Genomic DNA, 17,188 nt, shown 5'->3' with positions numbered 1-17,188 from the left:
AGATATGTGTACAATGGTGGGTGCTTTGGTGATTCTTGAATCTTCTCAGGAGAAATTTGAGGTCCAACAAGAACAAGTGTACGACGATGAGGTGATGCTTCTTATCACCTTTCAGGCATATTCAAAACAGTCGCCCAGGTCTGGAGCAAACACTTAAAAGCTCTCAACGTACGGCAAGAATGCACATTTCCGACGGTCTGACAGCATTGTTTGTGTTTGACAGTCGAATCAAGATCAAGGTGGGAAAGGGCTTGCCTTGCAGTATGACGAATCCATTCATTACCCGGTGCGAATCTCACAATTTGACGCTTAGTTTGCTCATTTCTTTTTTCTCTCTGGAAACAGTTGAAAATCGTTCTAAAAAAGAAGCGTAAAAGCATAACGCCTCCCTCATGGGTGAGTGACTGGATCTCTGTCGTTGGAGTTGATTGATGTAACCCCAGGCGATGGGCCATCGAGGCGGTTCCGGTTGTCCGTGTTGCAAGGGAAGGAAGATGCCCATGTTTTGAGCAGTGATAGGAATGATTGAATGAAGCAATGCTAGCAAGGTGTTCCCAGCCTCTGATGACGACTACCTGACACCATGTTCCTGAGCTTGATACCCCGAAGACGAGTTTCGTAGTAGCATCTCTCTCACGGTTTCCTATTATGTCTGCGGGCACCGGAGGGAAAACCTTACACAGTATTTGATGTCTTTCTAGTATCTTTATATGTCTGTCTGAGGTTGGCTTGAATTGTAGTCCAATCACAACTCCGCCCCACTTTCCCATCCCTGCTGCGCTTCAGTTGAACACTTGAAGCTGACATGCGCTCATCGGTGAAGAAACAACGGTTGTCAACATCTGCCATGACCATCAGATCGCATTGAGATAGAATACGATCACGCAACCTTGCTGTCTACAAGAGCTGATGTCATCGGACACAGCAACTCCAGATGTCTCAGCTGACAGGAAGGAACGCAGGAAACAAGACATTATCAGAGTCTTTCAGCGCATATTTGGTACCTCTCCATTGACATTGAAATCGTTTCTGATGCTGCCTCGTCAGATTACAAGACGAAGTTGGACATTGGAATTTTGCAAGATGCTTTTCATGAGCTTGGAGTGCCTCTCGAAAAGATCGAGGCATCAAGGATATACGACAAACACTTCAAGTCAGCTCCGAATCAACAGATCACGAATGAAGACTTCATTCGCATAGTTGAATCCATTTCAAGGTATTCGTATTGTTTGTCTGCTCAGCAATCAACGATACTGTTGCAGGAAGCGATACTTGAAAATTTTCCAGCAAATGGACATCGATGGAAGTGGGGAACTTGACCTGAAAGAAGTCAAGACAGCTTTCTCTCTGCTCGGGCTTGAGAAGTCCGATGATGATTTGCAAAGAATATTTCATGAGTTTGACACTTCAGGGGATGGACTCATCCAGTTTGACGAGGTATGGTTGCTTGCATCTTCTTGCAGAGCAAGACGAAGGCCACTCACATGTTGTCTTTCAGTTTTCGGAGATGATAGAAGCCTGTCTCTTGATGCCTCAAGAGGAGCCTGAAGTGGAGGAGACGGAGAAAGACCTTCCATGGGCTGACAGTCATGCTTGCTTTCTTGAAGATGAACCGAGTTGGGACGAGAGCGTCAAGCGATGGTGTTGGAGTGTCAGAGGGGGGGTGGATGTCTTCGATGTAGAATCTCAAGACTTCAACAGTTTGTCTCGGACAAGACCAACTGCCTATCTTGGCAATGACGACTCTCCCTACCAGGGGCCGCATCGAGGGCTGTATACCGCTCAAGGGTGGAGGGCTGAATTTCACGCATCGCGCACAGTGCGATGGAATTATCCGGAGAGGAGAACCTTTCGTTTGGCCAACGGGAGTGTGAGGGGCGATGGCGTGCCAGTGCCCTGCAGGATTCGTCTCACCAGAGACACTGTGAGCAGCGTGAGTGGAACTTGCTTCGAGATGCCGATAGCGTCAGGCTCGCCCCTTCCTCTCGGAGTTTTGTCTCAGATCATTCCACCGGCCGAGGTTGAATCGAGCCAGAAACCAGAAGTCACAGGGGAAGGGAGGGAGCTGGGGACAAGCGATGGAAGGGAGCTGGGGAAACCGATCAAGATGTCAGCCCAGAACGAGAAGAAGTCTGCCATGTACGCCCAGATGAAGACTCGATTGGCTGAGTTGGAGTACAAGCAGAAACAAGGGGGAGAGATGAAGCCGCAAGAAGTAAAGGAGATGAGCCTGCTCTTGAGGCAGATCAAGAAGATAGATGACGAGAACGACAAGCAGAAAGCAGAAGCTTTGAAGCAAGCAGAGAAGGAGGAAGCTGGCAGACCCGTCGGAATGATCTCTTGGATGCTCCGTGTAGACGAATTGGATCCTGACGGAGGAGGAGTGCGCATAGGGGTTGTGCATTCATCAGTGGGAGTAGGGGCTGACTGGGGAGACTTTGCTGTCGCCAACAACAAGTCTTTCTGGTGGAACAGTTACAGCGGTTGTTTGTTCATCGGAGATGTCCTGGTCCCAGAGAGTGGAATGTTGGAAAACTTTGCTTGTACAGACGCTTGGAATCAAAGAAGCTTCGAGATCTACAAAGGGACTTCTTGGGGCAAAGGAGACATCCTGACGGTGAATCTCGATCTTGAACTTGGAGAGCTCTCCTTCTTCAGGAATGGAGAACAGACAGCACACACTATCTGCGGGGTTTGGGGTGAAGTCTTCTTTGCTATACAGATGTCATCTCAGAAAGACTGTGTATCCTACCTTGAGACTGACGACAGGAGGGCTCTGCGATCCAAGAATGCTCAAGAACGAACTCAAAGGCAACGAGAACTCCAACGTCTCGAGATGGAGCAAAGGAGAATAGAAGCTTTGAGGAAACTCGGTCTCCTTCCAAGCTGATTTACAATATTCTCAATGTTATAATTTCATTCCTTGGTATCATTCGTTCGTTTCAAGCAAATTGGTTTCATCGTTCCTGTGATGTCTAAGCTACCTCTGACTGTGAGAAGCTCATCTACCGATGTGTATCCTTCTCCATCCTCCTCCAGCTCTATCCCATTCAAGTCACGTACGACAGACAGCCCGAATCTCTTCTTGACAGCATTCAAGTTCAGAAGACCCGTGTTGCTTGCTGTGAACACGTCATAGTCGATGGTTCCGAGCCCCTCCTCCCCCATGTGCGTCACTACGATCGATCGCTCTCCTTGCCCCTCCTCTCCGCCACTCTCCGCCCCCACCATGGCAAAGGTGCCAGCAGGCGCTGCCAGCCGTCTCGCCATACTTTGAATGTTTTAGTCAATTCTCCGACCCAGCGTGCAATGTCGACCAAAGATAAGGGAGGCGACAAAGATGGGAGAAGAGAGAGGGGAGGGGAGAGGGGAGGGGAGAGGGGAAGGGAGGGAGGGAGAGGGAGGGGAGAGGGGAGAGGGGAGAGGGGAGAGGGGAGAGGGGAGGGGGGAGGAGCAGAGGGAGGGGAGGCGGAAGCGAGAGAAGCGGTGAGAGAGCAGACAGGGGACAAGGCGAGAATGGTGGGCGAGGGGGAGGACGTGGAGGGCGAGGGGGAGGACGGGGAGGCAAGGGGGAGGCAGGAGACAGACGGCTACCAGGTATTGGAGGAGCAGGAGAACGAAGCAATGCATTCGAAAACAGAACGACAAATCATCGCGATACCGAGAATCTTCTGTCGCTGTCAGAGATCGCAACAGCCCAAGAATCGTAACTTCCTTTCTACACCCACACATGGTGTTCAAAGTTGACGCAGGTATGCCCCAAAAGGAGCATGGGCACGGGGAAGTGTGCACATCCTGAAGAAGGATCATGATCCACTGCCAGCAGGAACTTGTTCTTGTTGTTTAGGTTGTTTTTGTTGATCCATGAGCTGCAGGAGTGGCGGGAAAAGATGAATGGGTCACCGTTGGGTCGAAGTCAAAGTCGTCAACGAATGAGGGCCGGAAAAAGAACGCCATGAATGAGTCCAGGCATCAGGAGGGAGCAGACAAACGTGTGAAATTGATTATTCATTGCATACCTTCCAAACTCCCATGATGATTTGCTTTCCAGAAACCCAATCCAGTACAAAACCAAAGAAAAGTCCAATAACGCTGTTTGAATTGCTTCCCATCTTTAATAGCAGAGCCTCGAAAGCTCCTTCGGCTCCACAAGCTCAGCAGGTTCATTGTTTCGTAACTCATGGACTACTGAAACACAGCAGAGCTGTAGCGCCGCTTCCAAGAAGTCCACACCTGTCTTGAACCCGAATGCCGCCGACAGTCAGCGGACGCTTGTCTTGAGGAGGTAGCCGTACTGCTCTACTTGCTCTTGATGTGTCCTTGCTCTGATGTAATAGTACCTCCTTGTACCTCCTGACCTCCATGGCTACTAGAAAAGAGCGGACAGCAAAGAAGAACAAGCTTTCTTCTCTCAAGAAGCTGATTCTCAAAGACCGGTGATTGCTCAGTGGATGCAAGTAGTTGGAGTGATGCTGGCCATTCGATCATCAGTGCTGAGAGACTTGTCCGTGAGGGAAAGGCCGAGGCACGAAGCACTGAAGCTGCGACTGCCGTGCCCGAGGCGAACGTCGAAGATCAACAACACGAAGATGGTGGACAAGAAATCCTTGAGCTCTCACACGGTCTCTCACATGACGATGGTGTACATGAAAAACTAACTTTTCCTTGATGCAGAAGCTGCACACTTAGCAGGTGGCAGACTTTCGATGATGACAACACTTGTTCTTATCTTTATTCTAGAGGCTTGGCTTGAAGACCATGGCATGAATGCTACCAATCCAGACCATCTTGAGGTCATCTCATCTCATCTCATCTCATCTCATCTCATCTCATCTCATCTCATCTCATCTCATCTCATCTCATCTCATCTCATCTCCTTCTATTGATACGCAAGTGTTGCAGCAACTCTTGGAAGTTCTCAACCAGGTTTGTCTTTTGCGCTCCATCTCCTCACCCCGAATTAAGGTCCGACTCCAGGACTCAGAGTCATCCAGTGAAGATGAAGATGAGGCAGTCATGGTTGTCCTGCCTCCACGAATTTTCTGTCTTTCTCACTGGTTGGACGCAGGAACCACAAGGGTTGTCTACCTTCTGGTCGTTGCCTTCGGTCGTGTCCTGGACATGTAAAAGTCTCGATTTCAAAGTCTCACCGTCCTGACCTCTTGCAGGTCGTCGATCGCAACAACTAGCCACCAAATCCCTCGTGCAGCACCTTCCTGTGAAGAATCTGCTCAGTTGGGCGCGTCCGACTGCTCCGGAGTTCGTGCCTTCATTTTCTATGGTGATGATTATCAGGCGCTTAGCACGTGCTGACGGAGCTAACAGGAATCAGAGCATCACTCGGATAATCAAGTTGATCGCCTTTCTGATGAAGATGGTCAGAATGTCATCTCGCCGATGTTCTGCTGCTCAGTCACCTGCTCAGATTCCCTGAATACGTCCACCTCGATCTCTCACAGTTGTGATCAAGCAGCCCAGCAAAGTGTGAAAACCGTCAACATTGGCAAGGGTTCAGTGTGTGAAGGAGAGGGCAGAAGTAAGTGACTACATGCTGTGATATTACTTGATGGTGAGGCTGCATCAAGAAAATCAGACATTAATACGGGAATATTGCGATCAAAAGGTAGTAATCTCACTCAGGACTGATAGGCTGCAATCCTGACTTTTCTGCAAGTTGAGCGAGGATCTGAACAAAACAGTTTTCAACTTCTTGTCCAAGCTGAATGCATTCCAAGTACTGTTTGCAGTTGCACTTGTAAGTTCTTCTCCTTAACTTTGGAATCAAGGAAAGAATGAAGGAACGAGACCCCTTGAAGGCGAAGATGAAGAGAAGGTCTGCACCGAAGCAGTGATGCAGGGTTGAGGCTCAGGAGCATGACAGGGTTTCTTCTGGGCTACGAGAAGTATATCGTAGTGTTCGCATTCAGGTTGAAAGGACGTCATGAGAGTCTGTTGACGACCTGCAGGAAGCGAAGCTTGTCGTCATCGCCCCCAACATTGAAAGTAGCCCGGTGAGCTGCGGCTTTACTTGCACCTTGACAACTCACGTCGAGTGCAAGAGCGAGGGAGGGCTGGACGACAGGGTCGAGGAGATCATAAAGGCAGCCAAGAGTAAAGGGGTACAGGAGGAGAGTCTGAGAACACAACCTGATGAATCTACCAGATTCCCATCGTGTTTGCGTTGAGTAGGAACAGATTGGGAAAGGCTTTGGGAAAGGTATTTGCTGAATGGTTTCAACAAGTTGTCATGTTTCATGCAGTCAATGCGAATGAGTGCGGCCTCTGTTCACAATGTGGATGGAGTTCACGAGATGTATGTGTGCTCATGTGGTGAGTTCGTTTTGATATCTTTTGTTTTGGATCTCGATCAGGTACAAAGAGATCCTTTCAACAACGATGGAGCTTAGAGAAGAGTTTCGTCGGCAATCAGAGTCTACGTAACTTTGATTCAATAGAAATGAGAAACAACACCTTCCCCTAGCTAACCTCTCCTCTCCGGTCTCATTCGTCCGGCTCAATTCTAGCTGAATTCGACTTGATGAGAGTCGCTCTGCTCTTTCTCAGGGAATGTCGCGAAGGCACTTACAAGGCACGGCAGCTCCAGCACGAGAGTCTGTGGAAACAAGAGTAAGAAGAAGCATCGAGCTCTTTTCTCTGCCTACCTGGTTGTACTCCTGCAGCGCTGTCGTTTGGTTTCGCTGCGTGACCTGATAGTAAATGCTTGAATCGGAGTGAAAGCATCTTGCGCTTAAGACGAAGTCTGGTGTCTGAAGGAGAGGATTCGGGGGGTTGATGACGACGAAAGTCACGGAGTAGTATCTTCCTGGCATGATCGACTTCCCTTCTGCGATCGTCAGCGTCAAACTCCCAGCACTTTCATTCCACACTCCTTTGTGATCAAACACGGCAGAATCAGTCCCGTTGACATCCACTTGAGTGCCAACGATGGTCATGACTTGAGCGCCAGTCCCTTTGAAGCCGCTCACAACCACAGCTGATACTGCCCCGACCTCCATCAGCACGTTGGCAACAAACGTGACGCTAATTTGATTCAAGGAGCCAGGGGTTGGATTGTTCTGAGCCATCCTGATCACTTGAAATCCTGGCGCTAGAGTTTGCAGAGGGTTGACGTCGAGAGTGGTTGTACCAGGAAAGACGTGACACACTGGTGTACCTGCCTTGTACATGGTATTTGAAGAAACCTTGTGCTTCATTTCAATCTGAAGCTGTTCCCCCAGCACTTCATCAACAACAATCAGATCACCTTCAATGGAAATCATTGAACCTTTCTGAATTTGTGCCTCTTCCACAGATACTACCTCCATCGCATGATTGAAGCAAACGTAAAAATCGTACATCAGACTCGTTGTACCAATGCAGGGATAGTGGTGGTTGATATCAAAGGCTGTAGGTGGGATGGTGAGATCTGCCGAGCTGATTTCGATGAGGGGAGTCAAGACCAGGTTCTCAAAGGGAGGATTTCTCAGGGAGAACTGAAACGAGATGGTGGCTCCTGGCGGAATGTCCTTGTCACACGGGACTATGAGCTGGCCTGACGACTGGTTCCAACGAGATTCGGTCGGAAGGAAAAGTTGAGAATCAGAAGAAGGTACCAGAGGTAAGACATTGTCATCAGGCGTTTGCGACCCAGTCAAACCATGCAGGGTGAGGGTTGCAGCTGTAAGCCTTGAGCTATGAGAGAAATGAACGGTTATGTTGTTTAGGGCCGAGGGCAGAGGAGTGCTTTGATAAGCTGTCTTGATCAGAAAATGGCTCTCTTGGACGATCAGGGAAGTTTGTTGGAGGGTTTGCGGATCTAAGAAAACACCCTGAAACGTCAGGCTTGATTGAAAATCTCTGAACCAGAACTCAACCAGATTATTTCGAATGGAGTACTTGGGATTGACAAGATTGAATGAGATCCAAGTTGTTTCATATGGCAGCCACGTCAAGTCAGCAACAACTCTCAGAATCATCTCTCCGCTTCTCGGCACCAACTCTGCCTCTTCCTCGAATACCAACTTGCCCCCTACGTGTTGGATGCGCACTGGCTGCACTCCGCTCATGCCAGAGAGACCTGTCACAGTCAACGTTGCGATTTGCCAAGATGACATGAGCATGCTTGTAGCAAAGATCAAAGAGACAGAGTTGTTGGTGTCTTGAAAGCTCGACTGCTGTGAGCAGAGAGCAGCTGAGATTCCTGGCTTGACTATGAGGAAAGGCCGCGCGTACCCCCTCCTAGCTCCAGGCACGATGACACAAGCTTGAGACCCCTCTAGGTGCGGCTCCGAGGAGGTTTCTCCCTGCGCTCGCTGCACCCAAACGGTGAGATTGAGGACTCTGACAACACCAACAAGCTCATTGTCTAGCCTCAGCTGATACCCAGCATAGACTCTCGACGCGTTGGATACTTGGATGGCATTCTGAATACTGTCAACACTGCTGAGCAGACTGAGGTAATCAAGGCAAGGAGCCCCCTGATCCCACGACATGATGACAGGAGGGATGGTTCGACTGCTTGATGACGAGATGAAAACATCAGGAGGACTATGACCTATCCCATACTTCGGTTCAGATGTCAGCAGCGGATTCTTCAACGCAAAGCTGAAGGAGTAGATTGTATCTTTTTCAATGCTTCTGTTTGCCGTCACCCTCAGAATCAAGGTCCCTTCGCTCTGGGTCCAAGCTCCGTACGGCCCGAAGATTGACGCGTTGCTTGTTGAATATTTCAGAGGAAGAAAAGGAGAATCTTCAGTGCTTGACGACTTCAACCCATTGATGGTGATGGATGCGGCGATAGGCAGATCAACGTTCGTCCCAAGCTCAACCGTCATCCGATTGGTGACATCAGCATAGAAAGTGCTCTGCTTGATCGCTTTGAGAACAAAGCCAGGTGTCAAAATTTTCAACGGCCTGCAGTCACCCTGTTGAGCGCCTAGTAGAATGCTGTAGACTGTCATTCCAACGCTGTGACAAGTTGCGTTGCTGCCTCCATACCCACGAGAAACTTGCAAGATGGTATCATTGTGAATCCTTTGAACCAGCATGATTTCCTCATCACACTGTATAAGTTTACCATTTTGAAATGCAGCAGTACTCATTACTGCTAAGATACTTGTAACAGGATCAGGAATGTATGCAGAAAGCTGGGATTGTCCAGAAGAGGGGATACAGAATGCCTCTGTTTCCATTTTGCCTTGAGCTGAAATCTTCTGATTTGAGAGAACGATGTAAACGTCATTTGCATTCTGAGATAAGGTCGGGTTGGTAAGATTGAAAGTGAAACAATAAAGCTTGTTAGCTTCGATCAGGCTGTTGTTCCTTGTGAGAAGCGAGATCGTTCCGGAATTCTGTTGCCACCTTGCCTCTATGTCAAACACGCCTACTTCGTTGAGATCGCAAGGGCCGATTGCAAGATGATTGTCATCATGAGTCAAGCTTCCCACAAGGCCAGAGACTACAACTGCAGATGGAGGAGAAGCATCGAAGTTCACGGCAAACTCAACCCGGATGACATTGGTTGCCTCAGGATACGGAGAGCTTTGACGGATAGTTTTTACGATGAAGGCAGGAGGGTCGACTTGGAGGGGAGGCGAGCTGCTGCTGACACTCATTGTCTGCTGTAGAGAAACTGCTCCACAGCTGAGGATTAGATCAGGTGTCACGGGCCCTTGAGGTGCGGCAGGGTTGAGTAAGGGGAAAGCAAAGGAGTATGCAGTATTCTTGATGAGGCTAGTTAGAACCTTGATTGCAAGCGTGCCAGTGAGGGGGTCCCAACCATTTGGAGCGAATCTGTCAGGAGACTGTGATTGTGAGATCAGAGGTGTAGTCGCAGAGATCTTTGCGCCTGAGTGATGACTCTCAACTGAGGAGTTGTACATTCCTCGTTTTACAGTCAAACGGTTTCCTTCAACATCCGTGACAAAGAGGTATTCGTTTCCTAAGATCAAATCTGACCCGGGCAATATTCCTGCAGTTTTTGCTGAGTATACATTAATCTCTTCTGAAACAATGTCCAAAGTATAATTCATGAACAAGCCTGTTCTCCGCACCGCAATCACGATGGAATACTTTGAATGAAAGGAAGCAGTAGTAAACCTCTGAGCACGCAGTACAGTAACGAGATCCCCAGTCTTATTTTGAACAAACATGATTTCTTCGTCAATTTGTATGTACATACTGATGCTGATATCAGCTGCTGATGCGTCTTCAACACTGAATGTGCTTGTTGTAGCTTCTAAGTCGTTCAAAAGAAAAGTTTCTATTGGGATCGACACTTTCGCCTTGTCAGGATGGAATCTTGGAACAGTTCCTGCTTGTCCCCGAGAGATAAAAACATAAGGGTCTGCCACGCTCGATACACGGACAATTTCATCCTCAATCTCCATGAACGTTCCCACCCGGATCGTACAGAAGTAGGCGGTTCTTGATAACATCGTTCGATTGTCAAATTCTGACAACCCTTCACTGTGATTCAAAACAGTCATACGAAGTTGAGTGATGATCGACCCGTCGGAGTGTATTGAGACAGCAGTTCCAGCAGACCCTCGCTCAACCACATACAAGGCATTGCTGAGATTTGCCTTGACTAGTAGAATTTCCTCGTCAATCTTCAGGTAAGTATATGGTTGAAAGGTGAGAGGAGTGGAAGCAACACTTATGATTTCATCTTCAATCGAAAGTTGGCCAGGATAGAACCCGGTTTCTTTCATGGAGAGCGAGGCGCTGAGATATGGAACGATAGTTCCATTGCTGTGAAAGGAAGTTGCCGAGCTGAAAATTCCTCTTGTAACAGTGAGATTTGAGATGTTCATGTAGGAGATACCAACTAATTCATCATCGATTTGTAGGATACCCCCAACAAAGAAAGCTTCCATATCCACGCTATCGATCATCATCCATCCCTGAGCTTGGTCCATCGGATACTTCACATTTAGTTTGTATGTTTTCACAGATTTAACTACGCTTCCATCTGGATGGTTGACGGCAACAGTCCCTAGCATACTCCGCTGGACAGTGAATGAATTACCAGAAGTATCGATATGACCGACTCGCACGACTTCTGCTTCAACCTGCAGGTAATCACCAACAACGGGACTAAAGTTCCACGATGACACGTCCAGAGAGAGTGTTAGAGATGAAGCGGCCATGTCTGATCCGAGGATTAAGAGAGTTCTGTCGCACAGAATGAGCTGAGATCGCGAGGGGAAGGCAACAACTTCCGTCAAGTATTGTCCTCTTGCGACAGACAAATAGTCCGCACCGACCTGCTCCACTCGAACCACTTCTTCCCCTACCTGCAGATATGCTCCCTGCTCCAGATTTGGAATGTCAAAGCTGGATGAGATCGCAAATCGATCGTCCGTCGCAGTCACATCTGCCGTCAATCGAGCGCCTGTCGTCGGCTTGACGATCGAGCCACCTGCATGCTCTCTGGGGTATGTTCCGGCTAAGCCTCTCACTACCTGTAGCTCCAAGACCGCGTCGGATACTGCTCTGACATCACTGACGAGGATGATTTCGTCCTCGAGCTCCAAGAACAGACCAGAAGATATCTCGAACACACTTGTGTTGAAAACACGTATAGCCGTATCGTTGTGCCATATCCGGCTCTCTCTGATGACTGTGGTCATGAGCACCACAGTCACGGTGGTTCCCCCGGCGTGTGCCACGACTTCAGTCTGCCCTACTCCTCTCTCGGTCTCTACTCCGTCGGTCGAGACGTTGGTCACCAGGACGATCTCGTCCTCGATCTGAAGGAAGCGACCGACCTGTATAGAGGGCATGTCGTACGATTGTAGCAGAAGCTTCGTGGCGGTTTCCAGGAAATTCCATCCCTGCACGATCGCGGTGCTGTGGATAGCAATGACGGCAGCTCCTGCAGTGTGTGACGTAGCTGCGCTCGAGCTTGCACCCCTGGAGACCGACAGATTGTTTTGGCTGATGGCAAGAATGAGCAAGACTTCGTCATCAATCTGGATATAGTCTCCAACGAACACACAGCAAGATGAGACGGACTGTAGGAATATTGTGTCTGCTGACGCATCGGTGATGTCAGAGGATAGAATAGATTGTTTTGGAATCTCGACCAGAGTACCTAATGCGATTGACAAAGGTCGTGTGCCCACGGTTCCTCGTCGGACGCCAGCAGTTGGAAAATTGATCGAGTTTACAAACAAGATTTCTGTTCCTAATTTGATGTACTTTCGATACAGAAAGACCCCCTCGATTGTCAAATCCCGCTTTCTTAAATTCAAAAAAGTGTCTGATGTCGAAACAGGATGATTTACAATGTAGTCAACGAATAATCGCTGAATGACAGCGTGATTCTTGTGAGAAGTCGGTAGAGTATTTCCTATTCCTCTTTGAAAGGAAAGTCTGTCGTATCGACTTGCAAAACACTGGCATCGAAGGTCAATCTGTCTTTCGCAGCCTTTGGGGCAGATTGAATAATGAAGATCCACATACTCTAAGAAAATCAATTCTTGATCAATCTGCAGGATATCGTTTGGTTTGATGTTTGCAAAGGATGCAGATTCAACAAGAGAAGTACTATCGCTTTCATTTAGTCCTTCTTGGATGAATGCGACATTCTCCAAGATTACGTTGGTCAGGTCTTCATGTGATTTCTGTAGAGAGCGAAGAAATCCTCTTTTGACATACAGCAGGTTTCGTTTTTCTTGAAACAACATAAGCTCTTGATCAATTCGGAGAATCCCAATCCCTGCATTAGAGAACAACTGTGAGTCGCTTACTTGTAATACTTGGACATATTCATCAAGAGGAATTATGCTGGTAAACCCCTGCGTGCGTGGGCTGTCACTTCCTGTCAGTCCCTTGATTGTCAACCCACATTCATTCGGATCATAGGGAACGTCTATGTTTAGAGCTATGGATACTTTCAGAATATTGATTGATGCGACAGATGATGTGCTTTGTGAGATTAAATTCTCTATAAATCCAAGACTCTTCAAATTCAATGGCGAGCTATCATTGTAAGTAGAACCAATGATTCCACTGATTGCAGCGTCTTCTTTTTGGATGAGAATGTTGTTGATGTCATAACAGTGCAACACATCTAATTTCAATGTTGTCGTGTTAAGAAAGATGCTTCTGAATATGATACCTCCTCCAACTTTCAGGAGGAACTCATCAGAGGATATATCGCTTCTTAACATTCCATCCCGTGTAGCAAAGCTCCGAAGTCTTGTACCATTTCTTTGCACGCTCAATCTCACAGAATTTGATTCGGTCGGAAAGAAAATTTGTGAAGGAAGGAATTGAATCAATAATTTTGAAGCACGGGTTTCAGAATTTACAGTAATTGTTACGAAGTCAAGATGAATGGTTTTATCGCTTGTGTCATAGCTTGGAGGCAAAACCTTACAGTAATCCCTCGTAAGTGGAGTGCCTCCGATGCAGGAGTAGTTGAATTCTATCGCACAGGCTGAGCTACACCCGTCTCCATCGTACAAGTTGCCATCATCACATTGTTCCAAACCTCCGTACTCTAAAGAAACTCTCCTACCATCCCCACAAATCGTTTTGCAAAGACTTGGGGTGGAATGGCATGAATAACCATATTCAACGCTGCAGCTGCTCGAACATCCATCGTTTGATTCTGTATTCCCATCATCACATTCTTCTGCCGATCTTGAAACAAGCCCATCGCCGCAGGCGTACACATTGATCTCAGTCCCTATGGCTGCTTTACCATAGTACAGTACTGAGTTTGGAATAGGTTGCAAGATGCCAGAAGACGATTTCCATTTCAAGCTTACTTTGGCTAGTCCAGTCAATTCCTTGTACTCCAACCGGAGGTCGTGTATGCCTTGATCGAGGTAGGCGCTTCCTGAAACCTGAGTGAAAGTGGAAAACCATTCTTCGATCACTGGATTGCCCTTTAAGTACAGTCGAGAGCCCTCTCGCGAAGTCAAACTGCCGCTAGAATCATCTATGAGCATTTCCGAAGCTTCTGCATCAAGATCTGCAACCAATATTGAATTTCCGCCTGAATCGGATGTCGCAGACCCTCGCAATCCTGAGAGAATGATTTCACTGTTCGTCAATCCAGATGCGATGAAGTTAACAGCAAGTGTAACATGGATATAATTTTGCACGCCACAGCTCTGACAAGGCCAAGCATAAGATTGTGAGACCCGTTTGATCAGAAATTTAGGAGCTTGAATTTTGAGAGGAGCAGCATCACCTTGGGATGCACCTAAGATATTAGTTAAGATCGTTGTAAGATCTTTCGTCATTGCTTTACGAAGAATTCTTGATGGGACTGGGTATACGCCACCAGTTATTCCACTGGCGCTCAAAGAAATTGGTGGAGAGCTTTGCCCTGAAATTGAATTCTGCAGGTTGAAGCTGAAAATTTGAACGGAAAAGACGGACACATTGGAAACTACAAATAGATTCAAAGTCTTGCGATTATCGTTCCAGTCCGCTGTTCCTGGTATTCCAGTTGCCGCATTCTGAAACGACAGAGCCCCTGGTCCCTCCAAAGCCAGCGCTCCTGTCGGCGAGCTTCCTCCCGTGAGACCTTCAATGGTGATGATAGCAAGAGATGTGAGCAAGAGATTCGCACACAACGTTACAGTCAAAGTGTTTGTTGCTGCCGGGTAGGGACTGCTCTGCCCTATAGTAGATATTACAAACTCAGATCCATACACCTTGAGAGGAGCCGCATCTCCGATTTGTGGCTGCGGGATGGCATTCGTCACTGAAGGGATCGTTGCTAAATCTGGCTCGAGCACTACAGGAGGTATGATGGACTTCGGGAGATTCGGCCGGAGAAGAGCTCCGGACGCACGGATAGCAAGGATCCTGGCTCCAAAAGCTCTTGTGAAGTTGAAGGAGGCTCCAAGAGCAACTATCGGTTTAAGACAGTAACGAGCATTGCCAGGTTGATCTAGCAGTCGATCTCCACAGAAGCAAGTTGAGGTACTAGCTACGAACAGAAGTGGGTCTTGGCTGAAATCTTTTCCATGGTCTAGGATTGAAATGTTGAGGATTGATCCAGCGGTACTCCGCATTGGACTTGAGACGATTGAAATACCTCCTTTCACGGTCACATTGATAGTAAGACCATCTTGCAGAGTGAAACCATTTGTGAGTAGGAAACGGAAACTGTAAGTCATGTTTGATTTCAAAGCTCCCCCAGCCTTCACAGTCACGGTTAGAGATTCTACAGTTTCATTCCACAGAGCCACGTCATCGATTTCAGACAAAATCTGCGTTTGAATTACAAATGTGCCATTCATTTGTGTTGGTTTTAGAGGAGAACTCAAAAACGCCATCCCTCCCATGAAAGCAATTATCTGTCTAGATTCCACTCTACTTTCTTCTGACTCAGTAAAAAGTAAGATCTCACATCCTTTATAGTAATCAATTTCTTGCTCATTTGCTTTCAAATTTATGGCAGTCTGATTGAAAGCAACAAAAAAACCAGATGTTATTGTGACCTTGTTTTGAACAATTGTCGTGAGCTCTTCTAAAACCACGCCTCGCAGCCCTTCAAGTATTATTTTTGATCCACCGAGGATATTGAAATTCGAAGCTAGCGTTACGTAAATATTGTTCTTTCCACCTGTGACCAAACATCAATAACACGGTGTGTGAACAAAAAGAAAATCATTACCTATTGTCGACGTACTCTGGCTAATTTCCTTCAAGACAAAGGCAGGAGGAGCAACATAAAACGGCCTTGCATCTCCTTGATTACTGCCCAATACATTTGGAACAGAAATGTGATCAGAATGCATTGGCTTCCCTTCAATATGAAAGTCGGAACAATTTGCGGAAATTTCAGGTTGAATCCAATCAAATCCTTGAAGGTTATTTCTGATCTCAAAAAAGAATTTGTAAGGCAGGTCGGTCTCCATTTTTTTTTCATTTGCAATGTACACAAAGATCTTATCTCCTGTAGAGAATACTTCTGATCCAAAAACTCCAAACGAGCCTTCATGAAAATCATGAATTGTCAAGTTTCCAGACGATATGTTCAATCCAGCAAGATTGTTCACTTGAATTTGGCAATCAGATTTGAGTTGAATATTTGTCGCAAGCGTCACATAGATTTTGTTTTTGGATCCAGGGAATGGGTTGCTTTGCCCAATATTTCGCAGGACGAATTCGGGGTTATAGACCCTCAAAGGTCGGGAGTCTTCTGTGAAGAGTAAACCAGAGACCAAAGGGAACTGGATTGTGCTCGAGTTTGAATGATCAGCTTGCAAGCTCCCGGCTACCCCTCTGTCAGCTTCGATCAACGAGACATTGCTTGAAATCACACGAATCAATTCATCATCGATGAAGAACAGCTGTCCTTGGGACAACTGGTAATTTAACTTCACGCTGAAAAATCTGTCCTCTAGCCCCAACAATTGTGATTGAATGTTTAAGCTTCCTACAACCAATCCTCGTGAGGGTCCAATTCTCAGAATGTAAGCAAGCGAGCCTTTTGGATGGTGAGATAACACTGGCCCTCTGCTCACCAGAACATATTCATCTTCAGTTGCAATGACTGTCATCTTTTCGTCTCCGATTTGGATTGAATTACCAATGAAGACTTTGTCTATGGAGGAAAGTAAAATTCTTGAATAGTTTGTGCAGCACTTGTTATTTAGACATTCACATTTTAAGAAAAGCGCACTTGAAGGAGCATCCTCCTCCAGAATTAAGACCGAAGTGAACAATATTTCAGAATCGTCATGAGATATTTCCTGTAGCACACTGAATGTATCCATTTTGACTTCACAGAACAATCGTACCAAGCCGGGACTGAGATCTACCATTGGATTCTGAATGTGGAGTGCAAACGAATAAGGCAAACCCTTATGGAGCGTTCCATTCCATTGGAGCTCCACAATTCCGTGGTGAATGCTAGCATACGTTGAAAGAGAAGGCAGTACACTCCAAATAGAGTACGAAAACTTGGTATCATTCTGGAAATAGATACTCTCATTCAGCAAAATTGTAAAATTGCTATCATAGTTGACAATCTCACGCCAATGAATGTTTTGATTGAACGACACCGAGACGAGACATCCAACTATTGAGGTGTAAGAATTCACCACAACAAACGAGCTTATTGTCCCTTCAAAGGATTCAATATCTCCTGACTGGATTTGATATGGGACGGGGACAACATGAACAACACCATCCTCGGAATTCTGACTTTCAT

General features: G+C 47.0%; 4 protein-coding genes across 4 annotated transcripts; 2 read left to right on the top strand and 2 right to left on the bottom strand.

Moving 5' to 3' along the window:
- Positions 1-1,281: 1,281 nt before the first annotated feature.
- GUITHDRAFT_55153 (hypothetical protein) lies at positions 1,282-1,437 on the top strand (the record flags this gene model as incomplete). The annotated part of the gene is made up of 1 exon (XM_005838634.1): positions 1,282-1,437. A coding segment is annotated over one exon (156 nt), but the record flags the coding sequence as incomplete, so codon positions are not given.
- Positions 1,438-2,916: 1,479 nt separating this feature from the next.
- On the bottom strand, positions 2,917-3,270 carry GUITHDRAFT_102314 (hypothetical protein; the record flags this gene model as incomplete). The annotated part of the gene is made up of 1 exon (XM_005838633.1): positions 2,917-3,270. The coding sequence occupies one exon, from the start codon at positions 3,268-3,270 to the stop codon at positions 2,917-2,919; it is 354 nt and encodes a 117-aa protein (XP_005838690.1).
- A 1,092-nt stretch (positions 3,271-4,362) lies between these two features.
- On the top strand, positions 4,363-6,441 carry GUITHDRAFT_102313 (hypothetical protein; the record flags this gene model as incomplete). Its single annotated transcript, XM_005838632.1, has 17 exons — positions 4,363-4,436; positions 4,492-4,622; positions 4,675-4,793; positions 4,966-5,019; positions 5,069-5,094; positions 5,169-5,281; positions 5,333-5,377; positions 5,474-5,536; positions 5,586-5,623; positions 5,675-5,734; positions 5,787-5,833; positions 5,882-5,927; positions 5,967-6,011; positions 6,060-6,119; positions 6,164-6,217; positions 6,261-6,313; positions 6,372-6,441. The coding sequence occupies 17 exons, from the start codon at positions 4,363-4,365 to the stop codon at positions 6,439-6,441; spliced, it is 1,098 nt and encodes a 365-aa protein (XP_005838689.1).
- A 79-nt stretch (positions 6,442-6,520) lies between these two features.
- Positions 6,521-15,269, bottom strand: GUITHDRAFT_102312 (hypothetical protein; the record flags this gene model as incomplete). Its single annotated transcript, XM_005838631.1, has 2 exons — positions 6,521-6,613; positions 6,663-15,269. The coding sequence occupies 2 exons, from the start codon at positions 15,267-15,269 to the stop codon at positions 6,521-6,523; spliced, it is 8,700 nt and encodes a 2,899-aa protein (XP_005838688.1).
- Positions 15,270-17,188: the final 1,919 nt, after the last annotated feature.

This window comes from Guillardia theta (assembly GCF_000315625.1).
Source record: "Guillardia theta CCMP2712 unplaced genomic scaffold GUITHscaffold_10, whole genome shotgun sequence".
Lineage (NCBI taxonomy): Eukaryota > Cryptophyceae > Pyrenomonadales > Geminigeraceae > Guillardia > Guillardia theta.
The sequence above is the reverse complement of the archived record's forward strand: the minus strand, read 5'-3'. Positions and strand labels throughout refer to the sequence as shown.